The 22,299-nt window shown below is 41.2% G+C and overlaps 2 protein-coding genes across 5 annotated transcripts; both read right to left on the reverse strand.

The window, feature by feature from the left end:
• Positions 1-917: 917 nt before the first annotated feature.
• On the reverse strand, positions 918-12,800 carry aspa (aspartoacylase). Its single transcript, XM_021618049.3, has 6 exons — positions 12,264-12,800; positions 6,701-6,896; positions 5,954-6,047; positions 5,629-5,736; positions 2,853-2,962; positions 918-2,559 (listed from the first exon to the last, which is right to left on the reverse strand). Exons 1-6 carry the CDS (start codon positions 12,503-12,505, stop codon positions 2,368-2,370), a joined length of 942 nt encoding a protein of 313 aa, XP_021473724.1. The 5' UTR covers positions 12,506-12,800; the 3' UTR covers positions 918-2,367.
• A 239-nt stretch (positions 12,801-13,039) lies between these two features.
• LOC110533638 (uncharacterized) lies at positions 13,040-18,004 on the reverse strand. 4 transcript variants are annotated; one of them, XM_021618044.3, is made up of 5 exons: positions 17,316-18,004; positions 16,757-17,090; positions 16,428-16,558; positions 16,229-16,274; positions 13,040-16,123 (listed from the first exon to the last, which is right to left on the reverse strand). In XM_021618044.3, exons 1-5 carry the CDS (start codon positions 17,552-17,554, stop codon positions 13,778-13,780), a joined length of 3,096 nt encoding a protein of 1,031 aa, XP_021473719.3. In that variant the 5' UTR covers positions 17,555-18,004; the 3' UTR covers positions 13,040-13,777. The 4 variants fall into 4 exon arrangements, with proteins under 4 accessions (XP_021473719.3, XP_021473722.3, XP_021473721.3 ...); XM_021618047.3 differs by having other exon boundaries at positions 16,450-16,558; positions 17,316-17,880; XM_021618046.3 differs by having other exon boundaries at positions 16,757-17,087; positions 17,316-17,663.
• Positions 18,005-22,299: the final 4,295 nt, after the last annotated feature.

Here is a 22,299-nt window from a genome sequence, read left to right on the forward strand (position 1 = left end):
CTGCGACCTGTATGCTCTCGTTGGCTGGCCCTCGCTTCATATTCATCGCCAAATCCACTGGGTCCAGGTCATCTATAAGTCTTTGCTAGGTAAAGTCCCCCCTTATCTCAGCTCACTGGTCACCATAGCAGCACTCACCACGCGCTCCAGCAGGTATAGTTCACTGGTCACCCCCAAAGCCAATTCCCCCTTTGGCCGCCTTTCCTTCCAGTTCTCTGCTGCCAATGACTGGAACAAATTTCAAAAATCACTGAAGCTGGAGACTCATATCTCCCTCTCTAACTTTAAACACCAGCTGTGAGAGCAGCTCACAGATCACTGCACCTGTACATAGCCCATCTGTAAACAGCACCTCATTCCCATAATGTTATTTATTTTTTGCTCCTTTGCACCCCAGTATCTCTACTTGCACATTCATCTTCTGCACATCTATCACTCTTGTGTTTAATTGCTAAATTGTAATTATTTTTCCACTATGGCCTATTTATTGCCTTACCTCCCTTATCTTACCTCATTTGCACACACTGTATTTCAACTTTTCTATTGTGCTATTGACTGTATGTTTGTTTATTCCATGTGTAACTCTGTGTTGTTGTTTGTGTCGCACTGCTTTGCTTTATCTTGGCCAGGTCGCAGTTGTAAATGAGAACTTCTTCTCAACTGGCCTACCTGGTTAAATAAAGGTGAAATAAAATGACATATCAAAAAATAGAGTTGCGCTGCTCTCTTGTGTTCGTATAGCATAATGACATTGCAGAGATGGCACATTCTGAAAACAAATACTGTACATAGATACATACTGTATATCTATTTCTGTTTGTTTTTGATTCCAATTATCAGAAGATATAAGAGTGCATGTACAACTTTCTTCTTAATTTAAAAAAATTGTATGATAAAAGCCACTATGATCAATTTACTGATGGTATAATGCAAATGACATATTTATTGATTATGTCACTTTTACAAAAAAGGCATGGCATATACCACAATTGAACTGTTCTGAGGGATTGGAATGAAATCTTTAAATCAGATCACTATTGCTATAACTATATAACATTTCAACAAAGAACAAATGCGTAGGACATTATTGGAAAGGAAATTATTGCACAATATACATACAGTATATTTTGAACAGATTTCATATGTCCACTCCTATGTTATTTTCGAAATGTACATCACACATTAAAACCCACTTACAGCACATCAAAATGACACCAAACACATGTAAATTTACTTTTGAAACACATCACACCTCGTCACATGAAAATAAATCCCCTTTACATATCCAACTTCGTATCAAAATAGCATCTGTATTTATTCTACATCTGGGATTACAAATGAAACGTTCCCTCACAAATGTCATGCAATTATCATAGAAATCACTTTTTTTAAGGCAATAGTAGGACAATAGTAGCAGCACCATAATAGTGACCATTGTAGAAAGGTTAGGTGGCATTGATTGTATACATATGTAGGATCTTAATTTAATCCTGCAGCAACAAGAAATGTGAATTATTATGTGGATTATAACTAATGGACATTTTTGTAGGAGTTGATACATTTTTCATTAGGGCAAATCAAGTCTGACATTTTTCAGTGGAAATTACAAACTTTATAAGCCTTTTAAAAACTCAAATACACTACAAGTTTGCATTTTCTGCTGTGCAGGAACATTCTCAGCAACAAAAGAGTCCTCAAATTAAGATCCAACATCTGTAGAGAGGTTAGGTAGCATCAAGAGGTTCTGTTATTGTATTTTAAGGCCAAGCTCACTAGCTTATTGATTGTAACAACTTGATTATAAGTATAATAGATACAACATAAATATTCTCAGGTTGTAGGCTATCCTTTTGATATAATATAAAATTGCCCAACTTCCTGAGCGGTTATATAGAATACAGTATTAAGAACAGTGCTTAAGTGTTGTGGTTCTTCTTGGGATTGCGGTACTTTGTATTTGTCATAGATATGCTTACTTTCACTCCACAAAACTTTATAAGTTTGCTTAATAAAATCTTTTTAAAAATAACAGAAAATGTATTCATCACAACAATTCTTAGGATAGAAAAAGTTCAAAGCTTCATTAAAAACCTAGCAGTGCCTCGAGTCACAGTGACTGTACTTTGCATAGTTAGTTGATCTTAGAACAACATATCAATAAGACATCTAAAAAAGTACAGAGTGTATAAAACATTACTCTCTAATTAGCAATGTGAAAGATATGATGTTCTTTTTAAGTGGTGTCATTGGGAAAACTATAAAGAATATTGTATATAGATCTAATATAATAAAGATGAACTGTAAAGAATGTAGAATATTGCTGGGGCTTACAACAAACTGAAGTAAACGATACACTGTAACTTTGTCCTATGTTTTTTTGATAGCACCAGCTGCTAAGGTCTCTCGTCTGGTAGTTACGAACGCCTGCTGCTTCTCATAATAAGCAGCTTCGTTAATAAAAGTGGGATAGACGGTGCCAGCACCTTCGTAGCGGAGGGTTGTCCCGTCAAACGTTTGGAACATAGGGTCACCAGGGTTCAACGGCTCCCAGTCACAGTCCTAAAGGAGGAATGAACAACAACAAGGAAATTCAAAGCTCAAGAGTTAGAGTTCTGCTTTTTTGAAGAAAAGTATCAAACTACTGCATCCCCACAGTTAAAGAAAACAGTCTGGGATTCTGACTGTCATTGGATACACCATCACAGGCTATTGAAATTCACTACTAATTCAATATTTGTTACCCAAGACATTAGGCCAAAAACAGACGTAACTGAAAGGAACAAAAAGTTAGAATAAGCAAATAACAATAGACATTTAAAAGTATCATAGCATTTAATCGCCCGGTTTTGTACCTGTAGATTGGGGTGCACCATGGCAATGATGTTGCCATTGGTGTCTCTGGGATAGTCCATCTTCTCTGAAACTCTGAACACATCCACTGTGCAGGGGGGAAACTCCAAGCCTACACAATATAACCAACACACCACATCGTCCTCACTTGTTACTGTGCATGCAAAATAAAGTAAAGGACAAAACAAATAGCACTGAAGTAGTTTCCTTGCACACAAATAAAATAATCCTCAACAGTTATGAGAAATATCAATAATAATGTAGCCTATGTACAGTATGTATTTGTGTTATTTTGTAAATAAGTTTGACTATGATTGTGTGCATTACTTTTTCTTCCCTCATTGATTAATCGCCAATCATGTACAAAATATCCCGTAGTTCCAACTGTTGTTTTGGAGGACCTCACACACAGTTTAATTTCTCAGAGCAGAAAACACAACTCAGCACCAAGGCACACAGCATTCATCAGGCCCCCACTGTGGACCCTGGAGCCAGGCCCCTGGACACCAGATTACAAAACCCTGCTGGCTCCTAATCACATGGAAACTAACCAACTTCCAACAAGTATGCCATTCAGCAGCCTAGCGGGCCTAGTGAGGGGAATGAACATGCAGACTTCAAACTTCAATTCACTCTTGAGAACTACTGCTTGTTTACAGAACATTTTGAGGAAAACTTGTTGCAGTGGTTGCAGTTTTGAGGTATCATGCAGCTTTTTTCCCCATTCATATTTCCAATAGTTGTCAAGCATACTTGTACATATTTTACAGCTATATACAGATGTATGATCTTAATTTGATCACTGTTGTTGCAGGACATTTGCCCTAACTAAAAATGTATTAACCGCTACAAAAATTTCCATTAATTATAATCCACAAAATAATTCACATTTCCTGTTGCTACAGAATAATTTTTTGCTTTGAAAGATCCTACATCTGTACAAGTTACATGATACCTCAAAGAGGCAAACACTGTCTGTCTGAAGGAACTGGAAGGGGATCTTATGAAATAGTTGAAGTGGAAGGATTACTTAAAAAAGGTTTTCATGTAAGGAGAACACGACTTGCTCACCCATGGGCAATGTCACAAAAACTGAGTCATTACAGTGATGCTGATAATGCCAGATAGGCTGAAGGGGGAGCAGAGAAGGCTTTTATACAAAACTAAAAGAGATACAAAACGACTTAGCCTATTAGACATCTCTCGAAGATAAAAGTTTATGTTGTTGATGTTAGATTTGTATTTCTGTTTTATTATTAAAGTGTTGGTAGAGTAGAAACCACAATATGTTCTGCAAAAAGCTTTCTCTTACAACAATTGTTTTCTTAACAAAACAAGACGGTTGGTGTCACGGATTCCCCTGGTACTGCTGCTCATTCCGTGCCAGAGTTCCGGAGGTCTACGTCACCGGCCTCTAGGCATTATTGAACTGTTTCATTACGCACACCTGGTTCCCATTTCCCCTGATTAGTAATTGTATGTATGTGCCCTTTGTTTACCATTGTCTTGTGGGTTAATGTTCCCATGTCTGTTGGTCTTGTGAGTACCTGTGCTTTGTTATTTCAGCTTTCGTGCATTGTGTACTCATTATTACGGGTCTCATCCCATGTACAGTGAGGGGAAAAAGTATTTGATCCCCTGCTGATTCAATATCCTGGCTGAGGGAAGGAGGTTCTCACCCAAGATTTGACGGTACATGGCCCCGTCCATCATCCCTTTGATGCGGTGAAGTTGTCCTGTCCCCTTAGCAGAAAAACACCCCCAAAGCATAATGTTTCCACCTCCATGTTTGACGGTGGGGATGAGATTCTTGGAGTCATAGGCAGCATTCCTCCCCCTCCAAACACGGCGAGTTGAGTTGATGCCAAAGAGCTCCATTTTGGTCTCATCTGACCACAACATCACCCAGTTGTCCTCTGAATCATTCAGATGTTCATTGGCAAACTTCAGACATGCATGTATATGTGCTTTCTTGAGCAGGGGGACCTTGCGGGCGCTGCAGGATTTCAGTCCTTCACGGCGTAGTGTGTTACCAATTGTTTTCTTGGTGACTATGGTCCCAGCTGCTTGAGATCATTGACAAGATCCTCCCGTGTAGTTCTGTGCTGATTCCTCACCGTTCAGTGTGACAAAATCCCTCCTGAGATGTGTGCAAACCTGGTGGCCAACTACAAGAAACGTCTGACCTCTGTGATTGCCAACAAGGGTTTTGCCACCAAGTACTAAGTCATGTTTTGCAGAGGGGTCAAATATTATTTCCCTTATTAAAATGCAAATCAATTTATAACATTTTTGACATGCGTTTGTCTGGATTTTTGTTGTTATTCTGTCTCTCACTGTTCAAATAAACCTACCATTAAAATTATAGACTGATAATTTCTTTGTCAGTGGGTAAACGTACAAAATCAGCAGGGGATCAAATACTTTTTTCCCTCACTGTATTGCTATTACAGGTCTCGTCCCTTGTATTTATTAGACGTTCAACCTCGCTCTTTTGTTTGGGTTACATCCCTGTGTTTTTGTTTACGTGTTTTGGGCTTCGTCCCCGTGCCTTTCATGGCATGTTGTATTTTTGGGTGGAGTATTAAACCCCCTATTGTGTATTCCTGCACCTGTCTCCAATCCTTTATACAACGTGACAGTGGGACATTCAAACTACCGCGTAGGTATTTTGTTTTTAATACCTTATAACCATATTAATTTACCGTCAGCTGATGTGTGCTGTACAAAATCTATGGAATGCTTATCTTTTATACATTTTACACAAATGTTGCACACCTTCGTTGAAGAGCTCAATGAAGTCCAGGGCATGTTTCAGTACCACCCTCATAGACTCAAAGATGTTGCTCCTCAAAACCCCCTGAGGTTGTGGGCCAACCTCTAGACCTGAAATAAACACATTCAAAACCTTTAAATATATCCTTTAAATATGTTGTCTTCTTTAGGGACAAATTCAATTTCAATCTATTTAAACTTGGCTTATTTTTGACTTGTTTAATAATTACTATTACATTATATAGTTTTTAAAAAGTGAATAAATGCCCCCAACGTACTGCAACATCTCAAATTCTTCATAGGCTGTAAGGCTGGAATTTGCACTCACCGATGGGGTGCTTGGCCACAGAGCGTGAAGTTGAATACTTGAGTAGCGGGTGTTCAGTCAGCAGAACTGGACAACTGTCAGGAGCTATGGCTTTCTGCATGACATAATTAAAGATGTCTCAGCATGTGAACAAACACACAACCTCAACACAGAAAACATTATTTCCATTACAATATGGCTGCTAATAACACATTAGTCAGAAATATAACAATAAAAGGCTAAGTATGACCAATTTTCACTTAAAAGACCATAGTCAAACCAGTGTTTAATAAGTGGTTTTAACCCTCCTCTTTATACAATAGCTAACTTCCTATAGGTTCCCTATAGTTAACTCACATGTACCATTAAAGAGCACTAATAGGTAACCTTGTGATTCAATCAATGAAATTATTCATTATTCATACAACTAACCCATAATGGGTTAGTGAGTGAGAAAGGTTATGCAAAGTGCACTAAGAGGAAACACAGAACGGCGGTTTCCTGGACCAGGGTTGGGCTCAATTCGAATTGACGGCTGTCAATTCAGGAAGTGATTTGAATTTAAACTTCAGACATGTTAAAACTTCTGAAATAAATAGCTTCTACTTTTCAGTTTATTGAGAAGTTAGAGAAAATAAATGCAATTTTTTCAGTTACTGAATTGTAATTTTGTTTATTTCCTGAATTGACTGCCTGAAATTCTAACTGAGCCCAAAAAGCATGTTTTATTTGAGAAAGTGAGAGGGAGAAAACACTTTCTAAGTTCACCTTGATGTAATGCATCATCTGGAGGTTGAAGTGATCCTTGGAGCTCTCCAGTATGAGCGTACAACCCATGTTGGAGGTAGTGTTGTGGAGGTCGAAGATGACATCGTAGGCCTCAGGGCTTCCTTTAGGTCCAAATATCTCATTGATCTGCTGGGCCCTCTGGACCTCGTAGGGCAGGTCATCTCCACTAGGGGCGCTGTGGATACACCACTGACAGGTTAACCACTTGTTTTATTGTCACACACACCGGATAGGTGCAGTGAAATGTGTTGTTTTACAGGGTCAGACATAGTAGTATGGTGCCCCTGGAGAAAATGAGGGTTTAGCGCCTTGTTCAAGGGCACATCGACAGATTGTCACCTTGTCGACTCGGATATTCGAACCAGCGACCTTTCGGTTACTGGCCTAACGCGCTAACCGCTAGGCCTGGTAATCACCAGGTAGTTCAGGAGCACTTTACTTTTAGTAGTTCTAACACCTGTGTAGTAACAGTGTAATTACTATAGGAGCAACATTGTATTAACAATGTGAAATCCATATGTGTAATAACTATAGTGATGAACTATACTGAACAAAAATATAAATGCAACATGCAACAATTTAAAAGATTTTACTGAGTTACAGTTCATATAAGGAAATCAGTCAATTGAAATACATTCATTAGGCCCCTAGGATTTTACATGACTGGGTAGGAGTGCATCACTGGGGAGCCAGCCAATCATAATGAGTTTTCCCCAGAATGGGGCTTTATTACAGACAGAAATTCTCCTCATCCACCTGACAGGTGCTGGGGACAATAAAAGGCCCCCTCAGACAATCCCACAGGTAAAGAAGCCGGAAGTGGAGGTCCTGGGCTGGTGTGGTTACACGTGGTCTGCGGTTGAAAGGCCGGTTGGAGGCAACTTATGGTAGTCATGAACATTCAGTTCTCTGGTATCAGCTCTGGTGGTCATTCCTGCAGTCAGCATGCCAATTGCAAGCTCCCTTAAAATTTGATCAATCTGTGGCATTGTGTTGTGTGACAAAACTGCACATTTTAAAGAGGCCTTTTATTGTCCCAGCACAAGGTGCACCTGTGTAATGATAATTTAATCAGCTTCTTGATATGCCACACCTGTCAGGTGGATGGATTATCTTGGCAAAGGAGAAAAGCTCACTAACAGGGACGTAAACAAATTTGTGCACAAAATTTGAGATAAATAAGCTTTTTGTGCATATGGAAAATGTCTGGGATTTTTTATTTCAGCTCATGAAACATGGGACCAACAGTTTACATCTTGCGTTTATATTTTTGTTTAGTGTACAATACTGTTCACCTCCTGTCTAGTAAACAGTGGTCTTATATACCCCACATACTAGGCCTTTATACTAAACAGCCATTTATAAGCTAGCGATTATCCCTAGTAAATATGTAATTCAGAACACAGCACATGCCTTACAATAAATGAGGCTGTTAATGATTGACAGTGGAGTCCGCTACAATAAACAAATGGTGATATAAGACTTACACTTTAACCCTGATGTAAGAAGACCAACAAAACTTTCACCAGACAGCGGTAAGTTGTAGCCCACAAATATTGAAAATGCCTACTCTGCTACAGGCAGGATGGGAAAGCATTTGTTACATACATACAGTGCCTTGCGAAAGTATTCGGCCCCCTTGAACTTTGCGACCTTTTGCCACATTTCAGGCTTCAAACATAAAGATATAAAACTGTATTTTTTTGTGAAGAATCAACAACAAGTGGGACACAATCATGAAGTGGAACGACATTTATTGGATATTTCAAACTTTTTTAACAAATCAAAAACTGAAAAATTGGGCATGCAAAATTATTCAGAACTCTCTCCAGAAGTTCAGGGAGGATCTCTGAATTATCCAATGTTGACCTAAATGACTAATGATGATAAATACAATCCACCTGTGTGTAATCAAGTCTCTGTATAAATGCACCTGCACTGTGATAGTCTCAGAGGTCCGTCAAAAGCGCAGAGAGGATCATGAAGAACAAGGAACACACCAGGCAGGTCCGAGATACTGTTGTGAAGAAGTTTAAAGCCGGATTTTGATACAAAAAAAAATCCCAAGCTTTAAACATCCCAAGGAGCACTGTGCAAGCGATAATATTGAAATGGAAGGAGTATCAGACCACTGCAAATCTACCAAGACCTGGCCGTCCCTCTAAACTTTCAGCTCATACAAGGAGAAGACTGATCAGAGACGCAGCCAAGAGGCCCATGATCACTCTGGATGAACTGCAGAGATCTACAGCTGAGGTGGGAGACTCTGCCCATAGGACAACAATCAGTTGTATATTGCACAAATCTGGCCTTTATGGAAGAGTGGCAAGAAGAAAGCCATTTCTTAAAGATATCCATAAAAAGTGTAGTTTAAAGTTTGCCACAAGCCACCTGGGAGACACACCAAACATGTGGAAGAAGGTGCTCTGGTCAGATGAAACCAAAATTGAACTTTTTGGCAACAATGCAAAACGTTATGTTTGGCGTAAAAGCAACACAGCTCATCACTCTGAACACACCATCCCCACTGTCAAACATGGTGGTGGCAGCATCATGGTTTGGGCCTGCTTTTCTTCAGCAGGGACAGGGAAGATGGTTAAAATTGATGGGAAGATGGATGGAGCCAAATACAGGACCATTCTGGAAGAAAACCTGATGGAGTCTGCAAAAGACCTGATACTGGGACGGAGATTTGTCTTCCAACAAGACAATGATCCAAAACATAAAGCAAAATCTACAATGGAATGGTTCAAAAATAAACATATCCAGGTGTTAGAATGGCCAAGTCAAAGTCCAGACCTGAATCCAATCGAGAATCTGTGGAAAGAACTGAAAACTGCTGTTCACAAATGCTCTCCATCCAACCTCACTGAGCTCGAGCTGTTTTGCAAGGAGGAATGGGAAAAAATGTCAGTCTCTCGATGTGCAAAACTGATAGAGACATACCCCAAGCGACTTGCAGCTGTAATCGCAGCAAAAGGTGGCGCTACAAAGTATTAACTTAAGGGGGCTGAATAATTTTGCACGCCCAATTTTTCAGTTTTTGATTTGTTAAAAAAGTTTGAAATATCCAATAAATGTCGTTCCACTTCATGATTGTGTCCCACTTGTTGTTGATTCTTCACAAAAAAATACAGTTTTGTATCTTTATGTTTGAAGCCTGAAATGTGGCAAAAGGTCGCAAAGTTCAAGGGGGCCGAATACTTTCGCAAGGCACTGTAAGTGCATTATAATAATTTTCACAATTTCAGAGTGTTATTTCCAACTCATAATGTGGAAATATATTTTTTATTTGACAGAAAAATCACGTTTTTAACTGCGCTATCCCTTTAAGAGTATGATCAGGCTCATGCATATTCATGCTCACATTCAAAGGGTACGTTTCTAAATTTTGGTTAACTAATGTAGCAGGCGTAAAAGAAACGCCTGAAACTAGATCCCCTACATACTGGTCTTGACGAGAAGAAAAAAAAATTGGGGGGGAAGTTCTCTTCTGCACTGTTGAACCAATCCAGTAAATGTGGGGGAAGAGATAAGATGGAGTGTCGCCTTGTTAACGTCCAAAAGCAGTAGTGTCACAGGCTCTCTTTCTATTTCCCCTGAAAACCGGAACATCCTGTTGTTGGGGAGTCAGAAAAAGCTAACATTTTGGAGAACAACAATATCACAAAGCATGTTCTTTTTCTGACCCTCAAAAGCAGCACATTTATTTGGACCATATTCTCACAGCCTTGCAGTTCTGTTGCCTGGCTACCCAAACTCCTTGCTCCAGCCAAACACTACACCACAGCCATGGATGTTAGTTTCTTCTCCGCAGTGAGTCTGGATCTGATTACCCCCCCAATGATGTCTAGAACGCAAACACATTCTAACTGTTCTGATTGGTCCCAGAAACTGATGTGTTGGGTCAGAGCCAGAACACATGTGGGTAAAGTGGCATTTGGAAAATGTATCATTGGCATTGATACTCTGATTGGTTATCGATGATCCAATCGCTGATGACGTTGTTTTGTACAACACACCTCATTTTGTTGTCACCACAAACTCCTTCAATTATGACAGTCTCAGACTGAAGTATGTAGCGAACATAGAGCAGAGGAAGTCTCAACTGGCAAGCATTTCTGAGCAATTATTACAACATTTCTGAACTTCTTATGAACTAATGACTAAGCTAATCTTCAGTGATTCTTATCATGCTGCAACCTATGCTCACAAAATTGATTCACAATACCATTGGATAGCTGAAATGTTTCCTTCCTCTCCTATGCCTTTTTTTTAAAACAATTCTAAAACAACAAATGCTCTAATGCTGAACCAGCATGTTCTCCAAGCTGCCCCAATAGCATAATGGCACCTGTGCTACCCATTTTTTGTCTCTTTCTCTCCCCCCGCCCAACTCCCTTTTCACTGCATATCTAGCAATGTCCGGATAGTTAGGACTATCATGTAGCACAATAGAGACAGGTAGGTCTGTCAAATGCAGTTATTCTCCACCCTCAGTAGGCTATAAAAGAAAAACTATGCCAGATAGATTATGAAAAATGTGTGGTTGATTGGTTAAAAGACAACTATAGGCCTACCAACCAGCTTACACCAAACACCAAAATGCCAGTATGAAACCACAAAAACATTACAGGAATGTATCTTGGAATCAAGAGTGCAGTCCATCGGCCTGATATAAATAGAAATGCTATAATTAGAATGTCTTCAAGGAGGTAATCAGCTTAGCCTGCCTAAATGATGTGTCAACAACATGGTAGTGTGACTAGAGAGGAGTCTGCTGAGTAGATGCAATACTCAAGTGAAAAATGAGTTTATAATCTATTTGACTACATCTACAGACACTGAAGAGAAGCATTATTTCTACATTTAGACTATATGTTGAAGGTTCAAAATGTGGATTCAAGCCTACCTATATCATGATAGCAAGGAGATGGAAGGTGCTTGCTTCCCATGCATACACACTGAAGTTTTCAAACTAGGCCTATTTGGCCATTGGGGCATAATGCCAAGTTAGAAGCTAAATAAATCATTACACATGTAATTTAATGAATAGGCTACTGTATTATAAAACATGAACTTCTGTCAGTCCAATCCTTCTGCTGTCATGCACTTGGACCAACTCCAAGCTCATTTGTAACTCAGTCACATTCTGCTCAGGTTTTGCCCAGAGGCAGGCTGAAAATCAGCTGTGAGTCTGTGTGAGCATGAATACAGTAACTTTGCTGTAATTGGGGCAGTTCAACTTTTTTTTTTCATTTTTTTTTTCTTCAGAAAATCACAAACTTCAGGATTTCCATAATAAGCTGTTCGGCAATTGCTTATAATAAGCCATAATAAACATACATCCTTAGCACCATGGATCCACAATATATATATATATATATATATATATATATATAAAATAAGAACATATATAATATGGCAATTCCAGAGTTGTCTCTAGACAATATAGACTTTAAGTGTATTTGGGTACTGTGAACTAAATAACACTGGACAGACAGATAAACACGACTCAACGTCAAAGGTCCCCACTATTTACCTGAGATTCTCGGTCGTGAACGCTCTGTTAAGATCTGTGTCCACATATCTAGTGCATTTCTCCACGGCTCTTGGGTTCGTTATGAAGGGTTTCGTCTCAACTCCCTTTCTATGTATTTCTTTTCCATTCTGTATCCACAGATTTACAAGCGTTACGCCTGACATTTCATTTCCGTGCGTGCCTCCAAAAATAGCAACTCTTCGAGCCTCGTGAAAACAAGAGACATTGGTACTTGAAGTCATAGCGGTAGTGAAGGCTGGAATATTGAACAGTTGATACAAGCCCTCAGATGAAAGCACGAGCTTGAGGACTCGGATAGCAGCCGCTGAAAGTTGCCAGGCAATAAAAACCACGGTTGACGTTTCTTAACCAATTGTGATATGAATGCTGTTCGGGTAGTACACTTACATAATATCGCCGCTGGACTACTGTGACAACTCACCACCGAACATAACTCCGTCGTGTTGTACATTACTTGAGAAGGTTGGGTTAAGATCCTCCCACAACAGCCTACACATACTAGGCTATCCCCATTATGGATTGGTTGTGATATGGTTTTACAATTTTATAAATATGATTTTCACAGTTAATCTTAAAGTTGCAACCACAATATTAATTATTCTGTTCCAACCAGATTATCAATTCATATTACATAATTATATATGAACGTTACGTTTTATAGGCCTATATATCTCTCTAGACATTATTTGCCTGAACTGATCTAATTCTATGAATACAGTGCTGCTAATCAATAACACATTAGTCTTACAATAAAACATTGATAAACTGTACATTTATTGTATCTTTCAATAGACAGTCATACTTACAACTACACTTGTATGGAGCCAATATAAAAATTATTACTATAGCTATAATGATTGTGGAGACAATGTTTAGACTAGGCCTTCATATGATGCACTGCACACAAAGGATATTGCATCAATGTCCCTTACTGGAGGGAATTACATTAGAAATGTAATCTATTTCAAAACTGAACAAGAAACAAATCTTATCAAATGTACAAAACCACTTTCTCATGCGTCACTGGCATACATTATATGGAGGACTAATGAAACGTCATGACAGTAGAATCCAAGTTATAAACATGTCACTAACACTGCAATAAAACCAGTTTGAGTAAAACCAGTGTGTTTTGTCTTAATTTGTCCACTAGGTGACAGGGTAGGATAAAAAAATATTCTTTACAAAACACCATTCAGTGGTAACTTAACACTGAAAACGTTCAGTTTATCTGACTAGCCTATGCATGCACATTTATCATCTGAATTTGTTAATTGATCATCTGAATTAGCAAACAAGTGTCTCTAAAGAGTGGAAGAACAACCATCATAGAGGTGGTGTACAATGAATCTACTCATTTAAAAATCTGTTCCCTTATAACCAAAGGCCACCCATCAAAAATCCTCTCCAAGCTATGGGTTTATTCAGATGGCATGCTTCATGACATCACCACTGTGTCAATGTGTTCGGTTGCGAGGTAATCCTGATATGCATCATACATACATCATCCTCTTGTCTTTTCCATGCTTATTTTTCTTCTTTTTCTTCTCTGCTGATGAAACAAATTCATGGGAGATTGATACAGGATCAGGATTAATCTGTGGTAAAGGCAGACAGCCTGACGTCGCCTCTGACATCTCCCCGGTCTGTCTTCCATCTGTGCACTTCGGGGCAACTGATTCCTTGTTTGTTTTTCTATTTATTTTCTTCTTCTTCTTCTTCTGTGACTCTGTTTCTGTGTATTGGGTCATAGAACTCCGGGTCGTTTCAATTAGCATTGCAGTGTTATCATTTATTTTATTTTTCTTCTTCTTCTGTGACTCTGTTTCTTTGTATTGGGTCATAGAACTCTGGGTCGTTTCAATTAGTATTGCAGTGTTATCATTATCTTGATGTCCTACCGCTGGTACTTCGTAATCAGTGGATTTCCTCCTCTTTGTCTTTTTCCTCTTTCTCTCTGAGGATATAAAGGCACTTTCAGCTTCAAGTCTTACTTCAGCAGAATTTTTTACAGTTGCGTTCATCCTCTGAGATATTTTAGTTGCATAATTTTTCAGTCTTCCCTCAGGATCATGTTTGGTGAGGGAATTCTTATTTTTCTTAGTTTTTCTCTGAGAAACTGTGTCATCTGGAGTCAAAGCAGAACTCTCACACCCCTCCAAAGATATGCCAATACTGTCTTTTTCCAGTGGAGCTGCTGTATCCTGGTGTATGACAGAACAAGTGTCTTTAGACTCATCTCGCTTTTTCTTCTTCTTTCTTGGGCTAGTGATCTCATCTGTTTCAGGTGGTATGCTGTCCTTTTGACGTCTCTCCTCTGTGCTCAAAGGAGTTACTACATCCCCATCTTTCTTCCGCTTTTTTCTTGGTGGCACAGTGTCAATGGATTCAGACACAGAACTCTTGAGGGTGATTTGGAATTTTTGAATACTATCCTCTTGTTGTTGAACAATGGCGCCATCTTCAGTTGAAGATTTCCTCCTCTTCTTCCGCTTCTTCTCCGTAACCTTGTCTTCAGACCTCTCATGGGTCACAACATTCTCTTTGGGACTGGCCAAAGAATCTTCATGAATGTCAGAATTCTGTTTCTTATCTCGTTTGCGGTTTTTCTTCTCCAGTGTATTGATTTCACCAGATTGAGATGAAGTACTTGTAATCAGAGGAATTTGAGTATAATTTCCCACCATTTCATTGCTGCAGGAATCCCCATTTTTCTTTGCCTTTTTCTTTTTCCTAAAATAGATTGTGCCGTCACTCTGTGCCAAAGAATTGTCTATTGGTGCCATGGTTTTATGCTTCTTTCTCTGGGCTACCAATTTAGTAAGTTGGACTATAGAGCACTCAATTGTTTTCGGTCTTATATCCTTTTTTCTCTTTTTTTTCTGTGGCATAATCATTTCACCAGACACGGACACAGAATGCTCTGCCTTGTTATCCTGGGTTATCTCAGTAGCCTCTCCTCCCTGTATGGTGCTTGTACTCACACAGGTGACTAGTTCCTGATAATCTGGAGCTTCTTGGCATGGAGGCTGCCCAACTCGGTCCTCTATACTTTCATCATCTCCTCCCTCTCTTTTCCTGTTCTTTTTCTTCCTCTTCTTTCCCTTCTGTTCATAGTCTCCCCCAGCATCAACATTTGTACAGTCAATTGTGAGCGCTGGATCTGTTGAAGCGGGGTTGTGACCTTTAATTCCAGGATCAGCCTCTGTTTCTCTTGTCTGTTTCTGATGGTCACGATCAGGGCGCTGCCCAGTCACACTGGGGGTCATGGCTCTGCCTTGGGTCCTCTCCAAACAGCTTCCTTCACTTTCCTGCACTTCACTAATAGGTGAACTCGTTATGTCCACTGCCTGGTCTATTCTACTCCCCTCTACTTCCTCACTGACAAATCCGATATTCAGCATTGTCTTCCATTCTGTCAATGAAATGTCCATGTTGTCGTTCTCTTCCTGTCCGTCTGTATTTTCAGCTAAATGTATACCAGGTTCTTCTGTTTCATTGCGGACTAAACTCCTACCAGATGAACATCTCCTAACGCAACTGACTGACTCTGGGTTAGTCTCTTCTTCTGCCATGTTACATTTCTCAGGTACGATTCGCCGTGACCCAGTAGAACTCCGCTTTGATGGTGTGTCTTTAATCATTTTGGAAACCAAGGAAAGAGTTTCTTTAACATGAGGGAGGTATTGTGTTTTCTTTGTGCTCCGTTTCTTTGTCTTGGCGGTGGAGTCTTTGCTTACAGATGAAAACTTTCTGCATTGCTTTTCAGCTTCAGATGATGGATAACGCCAAGTTCGCCTATTTTTCTTTTTCAGGAATGGCATTAAAAGTGTATTTTCCTGTAACAAAGAAATGTTGATAAAATGAAATAGCAAATCATTTGACTCATGATGCAATGAGAAAAAGAGCCTAGATAAAATGTAAGATTATTTGATCATACTCACCACCACTCTGATGTCATCATCACTACCTTCAGATTCCACCTCCTGTCTGTCGGTCCATAGAAAAAAATACAGCTTTATACACCTCAGAAATATACAATCATTATAAATTTCATAGCTCAAATCTACCTTAAGAGCACTGACCATCTCCAGCAATTACAACCTTTTCTTATTTCAAAATGTAGAGCTGTAGAAACCTTACTCTGACAGTGGAGACAGTTCACCTTCCTTATCCAGATATCTGTTTGGTAAAGCTGAAGCTAAAGTCGCTTTTCCTTTAGAGAACTTCTTCAGTGTTTTGACACATCTAAAAAAGCCTCCAATTGCCTTACTCTATTGGAAACAAAAGGGATTTAATGTCAGTGAGACTGAGAAGACATTTAGAAGCATATGACACATTAGTTACCCACAAATACATTAGGCCTATATATGATCCAAATGATAAGTATCAGAAGCTGCACTTTGTTATATTTTATGAAGGATCTTTTTTTTTACAATACGAATTTGACACAAGAAGTGCTGCCTACTTACCGAGAAGGTCACACTATTTAATAGTGGTAGGTGTGTGTTTCTGTAAGCCCACTCTCGACTAGATAGGGGTTTACTTCTGTAAACGCTCCCCAGAAAGGGAAAGGAGTACTTTTTCAGGCCATGCTTCTCTGCTTTCCTCTTGTGATGTTTCATTGCCTGTGAGACCTGCTGCTTCCTTTGGGGAGTGGCAGGTCCATCTTCGTCCCCACTCTCCTCCTCTGATTCTATGGTACATGTGAACTCTGACCTCTCCTTTGAGTGACATCTTCTCACAGACCTCACCACCTCAGACACTGGCACTTGAGTTATGAACAGGCTGTCCCCTGAATCCCTACTGATATATGTGTGAGAAAAGGGAAAAACAAGCATTGCAATGTTCACACTTTTGGTTGTGTTAATTGTAATGTTAATTCAAATACATTTTTCTTGACATTGTTGTAATAAGCTAGCTATAGGAATCTATTCTGAATGCTTCACACATTTATGTAGAAGCATTGCTGAGGGCACAACACTGACTTTTAACCAATTTATCTGGGTTCATCTTTCCACGTGTGCTTACCTGTCTGCTGAAGACTCAGTGCCATGGTCTGTGACGGGATGGGATAACACATATTTCTGCCCACTGAGAGCAACATCGAAATAATGTGAGATTGTTTTAACGATATCAGGATCGGGGTTCTCCAGAATGATCTGGGATGAATTATCTTCTGCTGCTTCATAAACGCCTTCTGAGTTCAACAGAGTGCGTGTATTATTATTTTCAACTCGTCGAGCTTGCAGGTCACTGACAGAAGCCATGAGGTACAAAAAAAGGTATACCTTTTATCTATTCTACCTGTACACAGCACACGCGGTCATGTTTGGACAAATTCACACAGTCAACCAGGAAGTGAAGCGAGCAGACGTCGTTATATAACGTCAGAGAATATTTGTGGGCCAACCAATGTTTTTCTAGGAGTTCTTCATTGACTCGCGCTGCACGGCTCGTGTACTCTAGCACGCGGCGCCGCGCGGCGAAACACCCCTTCCCATTCATTATCGAGGCTTGTGAAAGCGGTGAGAAAGAGAGTGGGCGGGGGTCCGTTGGGCGCGCGAACTTGGCGTGGTAGGCGGTGAAAAAGACCAGCATTTCCCAATGTTTTATGCAGATCACAAACGCGACCGCTGGGCGATGACCAATCTGTGATCTTCAGTCGCTTGAGGCTTGAAGATGATACATGATACAGAATAGCAGACGTCAGCAAGACTGAACAGTTACTGTTACATGTCCCGAAATTGAAGGAATTGTGTGACGGTAAAAACATATTTAGGAAATTGCGACTTAGTGTATGCATGGATTTGCCGGACACTTGGTTTTAAATGATATTGAACTGTCTGTTTATTTTTTTTTATTTTTTTATTTATTTCACCTTTATTTAACCAGGTAGGCTAGTTGAGAACAAGTTCTCATTTGCAACTGCGACCTGGCCAAGATAAGGCATAGCAGTGTGAACAGACAACACAGAGTTACACATGGAGTAAACAATTAACAAGTCAATAACACAGTAGAAAAAAGGGGAGTCTATATATACATTGTGTGCAAAAGGCATGAGAAGGTAGGCAAATAATTACAATTATGCAGATTAACACTGGAGTGATAAATGATCAGATGGTTATGTAAAGGTAGAGATAGAGATATTGGTGTGCAAAAGAGCTGAAAAATAAATAAATAAAAACAGTATGGGGATGAGGTAGGTGAAAATGGGTGGGCTATTTACCAATAGACTATGTACAGCTGCAGCGATCGGTTAGCTGCTCAGATAGCAGATGTTTGAAGTTGGTGAGGGAGATAAAAGTCTCCAACTTCAGCGATTTTTGCAATTCGTTCCAATCACAGGCAGCAGAGAACTGGAACGAAAGGCGGCCAAATGAGGTGTTGGCTTTAGGGATGATCAGTGAGATACACCTGCTGGAGCGCGTGCTACGGATGGGTGTTGCCATCGTAACCAGTGAACTGAGATAAGGCGGAGCTTTACCTAGCATGGACTTGTAGATGACCTGGAGCCAGTGGGTCTGGCGACGAATATGTAGCGAGGGCCAGCCGACTAGAGCATACAAGTCGCAGTGGTGGGTGGTATAAGGTGCTTTAGTGACAAAACGGATGGCACTGTGATAAACTGCATCCAGTTTGCTGAGTAGAGTGTTGGAAGCAATTTTGTAGATGACATCGCCGAAGTCGAGGATCGGTAGGATAGTCAGTTTTACTAGGGTAAGTTTGGCGGCGTGAGTGAAGGAGGCTTTGTTGCGGAATAGAAAGCCGACTCTTGATTTGATTTTCGATTGGAGATGTTTGATATGGGTCTGGAAGGAGAGTTTAGAGTCTAGCCAGACACCTAGGTACTTATAGCTGTCCACATATTCAAGGTCGGAACCATCCAGGGTGGTGATGCTGGTCAGGCGTGCGGGTGCAGGCAGCGAACGGTTGAAAAGCATGCATTTGGTTTTACTAGCGTTTAAGAGCAGTTGGAGGCCACGGAAGGAGTGCTGTATGGCATTGAAGCTCGTTTGGAGGTTAGATAGCACAGTGTCCAAGGACGGGCCGGAAGTATATAGAATGGTGTCGTCTGCGTAGAGGTGGATCAGGGAATCGCCCGCAGCATGAGAAACATCATTGATATATACAGAGAAAAGAGTCGGCCCGAGAATTGAACCCTGTGGCACCCCCATAGAGACTGCCAGAGGACCGGACAGCATGCCCTCCGATTTGACACACTGAACTCTGTCTGCAAAGTAATTGGTGAACCAGGCAAGGCAGTCATCCGAAAAACCGAGGCTACTGAGTCTGCCGATAAGAATACGGTGATTGACAGAGTCGAAAGCCTTGGCAAGGTCTATGAAGACGGCTGCACAGTACTGTCTTTTATCGATGGCGGTTATGATATAGTTTAGTACCTTGAGCGTGGCTGAGGTACACCCGTGACCGGCTCGGAAACCAGATTGCACAGCGGAGAAGGTACGGTGGGATTCAAGATGGTCAGTGATCTGTTTGTTGACTTGGCTTTCGAAGACCTTAGATAGGCAGGGCAGGATGGATATTGGTCTGTAACAGTTTGGGTCCAGGGTGTCGCCCCCTTTGAAGAGGGGGATGACTGCGGCAGCTTTCCAATCCTTGGGGATCTCAGACGATATGAAAGAGAGGTTGAACAGGCTGGTAATAGGGGTTGCGACAATGGCGGCGGATAGTTTCAGGAATAGAGGGTCCAGATTGTCAAGCCCAGCTGATTTGTACGGGTCCAGGTTTTGCAGCTCTTTCAGAACATCTGCTATCTGGATTTGGGTAAAGGAGAACCTGGAGAGGCTTGGGCGAGTAGCTGCGGGGGGGGGGGAGCTGTTGGACGAGGTTGGAGTAGCCAGGCGGAAGGCATGGCCAGCCGTTGAGAAATGCTTGTTGAAGTTTTCGATAATCATGGATTTATCGGTGGTGACCGTGTTACCTAGCCTCAGTGCAGTGGGCAGCTGGGAGGAGGTGCTCTTGTTCTCCATGGACTTCACAGTGTCCCAGAACTTTTTGGAGTTGGAGCTACAGGATGCAAACTTCTGCCTGAAGAAGTTGGCTTTAGCTTTCCTGACTGACTGACTGACTTTCCTGACTGACTGTGTCTGTCTGAGGAAACGCAACCATTCTAAAATATAGAAATAGACAGGGCTATGGGTGCAAGCCAGGACTGACCATCCAAGATACCAAAATGATATACTGAACAAAAATATAAAAGCAACATTTAAAGTGTTGGTCACATGTTTCATGAGCTGAGGTGCATTTCTGTCTGTAATAAAGCACTTTTGTGGGGAAAAACTAATTCTGATTGGCTGGACCTGGCTACCAAGTGGGTGGGCCTGTGCCCTCCAAGGCCCACCCATGGCTGCAAAAATCAAATCCATTTTTATTTGTCACATACACATTGTTAGCAGATGTTAATGTGAGTGTAGAGAAATGCTTGTGCTTCGAGTTCCTACAATGCAGTAATAACCAACGAGTAATCAAACCTAACAATTCCACAACAACTACCTTATACACACAAGTGCAAAGGGATGAAGAATATGTACATCAAAATATATGAATGAGGGATGGTACAGAACAGCATAGGCAAGATGCAGTAGATGGTATAGGGTACAGTATATACATATGAGATGAGTAATGTAGGGTATGTAAACATTATATAAAGTGGCATTGTTTAAAGTGGCTAGTGATACATTTTTACATCAATTGTTCCATTATTAAAGTGGCTGGAGTTGAGTCAGTGTGTTGGCAGCAGCCACTCAATGTTAGTGGTGGCTGTTTAACAGTCTGCTGGCCTTGAGATAGAAGCTGTTTTTCAGTCTCTCGGTCCCTGCTTTGATGCACCTGTACTGACCTCGCCTTCTGGATGATAGCGGGGTGAACAGGCAGTGGCTCGGGTGGTTGTTGGCCTTGATGATCTTTATGGCCTTCCTGTGACATCGGGTGGTGTAGGTGTCCTGGAGGGCAGATAGTTTGCCCCCGGTGATGCGTTGTGCAGACCTCACTACCCTCTGGAGAGCCTTACGGTTGTGGGCGGAGCAGTTGCCGTACCAGGCGGTGATACAGCCCGACAGGATGCTCTCGATTGTGCATCTGTAAAAGTTTGTGAGTGCTTTTGGTGACAAGCCAAATTTCTTCAGCCTCCTGTGGTTGAAGAGGCGCCCCTGCGCCTTTTTCACCATGCTGTCTGTGTGGGTGGACCAATTCAGTTTGTCCGTGATGTGTACGCTGAGGAACTTAAAACTTACTACCCTCTCCACTACTGTCCCATCGATGTGGATAGGTGGGTGCTCCCTCTGCTGTTTCCTGAAGTCCATGTTCATCTCCTTTATTTTGTTGACGTTGAGTGTGAGGTTATTTTCCTGACACCACACTCCGAGGGCCCTTACCACCTCCCTGTAGGCCGTCTCGTTGTTGGTAATCAAGCCTACCACTGTAGTGTCACAAACTTGATGATTGAGTTGAAGGCGTGCATGGCCACGCAGTCGTGGGTGAACAGGGAGTACAGGAGAGGGCTCAGAACGCACCCTTGTGGGGCCCCAGTGCTGAGGATCAGCGGGGTGGTGTTGTTGTTACCTACCCTCACCACCTGAGGGTGGCCCGTCAGGAAGTCCAGTACCCAGTTGCACAGGGTGGGGTCGAGACCCAGGGTCTCTTGATGATGAGTTTGGAGGGTACTATGGTGTTAAATGCTGAGCTGTAGTCGATGAACAGCATTCTCACATAGGTATTCCTCTTATCCAGATGGGTTAGGGCAGTGTGGTTGCGATTGCGTCGTCTGTGGACCTATTGGGGCGGTAAGCAAATTGGAGTGGGTCTAGGGTGTCAGGTAGGGTGGAGGTGATATGGTCCTTGACTAGTCTCTCAAAGCACTTCATGATGACGGAAGTGAGTGCTACGGGTCGGTAGTCGTTTAGCTCATTTACCTTAGCTTTCTTGGGAACAGGAACAATGGTGGCCCTCTTGAAGCATGTGGGAACAGCAGACTGGGATAAGGATTGATTGA

Source organism: Oncorhynchus mykiss, chromosome 10 (genome assembly GCF_057628025.1).
Source record: "Oncorhynchus mykiss isolate SJ-2025 chromosome 10, ASM5762802v1, whole genome shotgun sequence".
Classification (NCBI taxonomy): Eukaryota; Metazoa; Chordata; class Actinopteri; order Salmoniformes; family Salmonidae; genus Oncorhynchus; species Oncorhynchus mykiss.

Bases quoted from the DNA above. Each gene is read 5' to 3' on its own strand.
- aspa (XM_021618049.3), bottom strand. From the start codon at position 12,505: ATGACTTCAAGTACCAATGTCTCTTGTTTTCACGAGGCTCGAAGAGTT. The intron at 6,897-12,263 runs GTAAATAGTGGG...GTGTATCCACAG, and splicing joins TTCACGACCGAGAATCTCAG to CGCCCCTAGTGGAGATGACC. The intron at 5,737-5,953 runs GTGAGTGCAAAT...TGTTTATTTCAG, and splicing joins TGTGGCCAAGCACCCCATCG to GTCTAGAGGTTGGCCCACAA.
- LOC110533638 (XM_021618044.3), bottom strand. From the start codon at position 17,554: ATGGCTTCTGTCAGTGACCTGCAAGCTCGACGAGTTGAAAATAATAAT. The intron at 17,091-17,315 runs GTAAGCACACGT...CACATATATCAG, and splicing joins ACTGAGTCTTCAGCAGACAG to TAGGGATTCAGGGGACAGCC. The intron at 16,275-16,427 runs GTAAGGTTTCTA...ATGGACCGACAG, and splicing joins GAACTGTCTCCACTGTCAGA to ACAGGAGGTGGAATCTGAAG.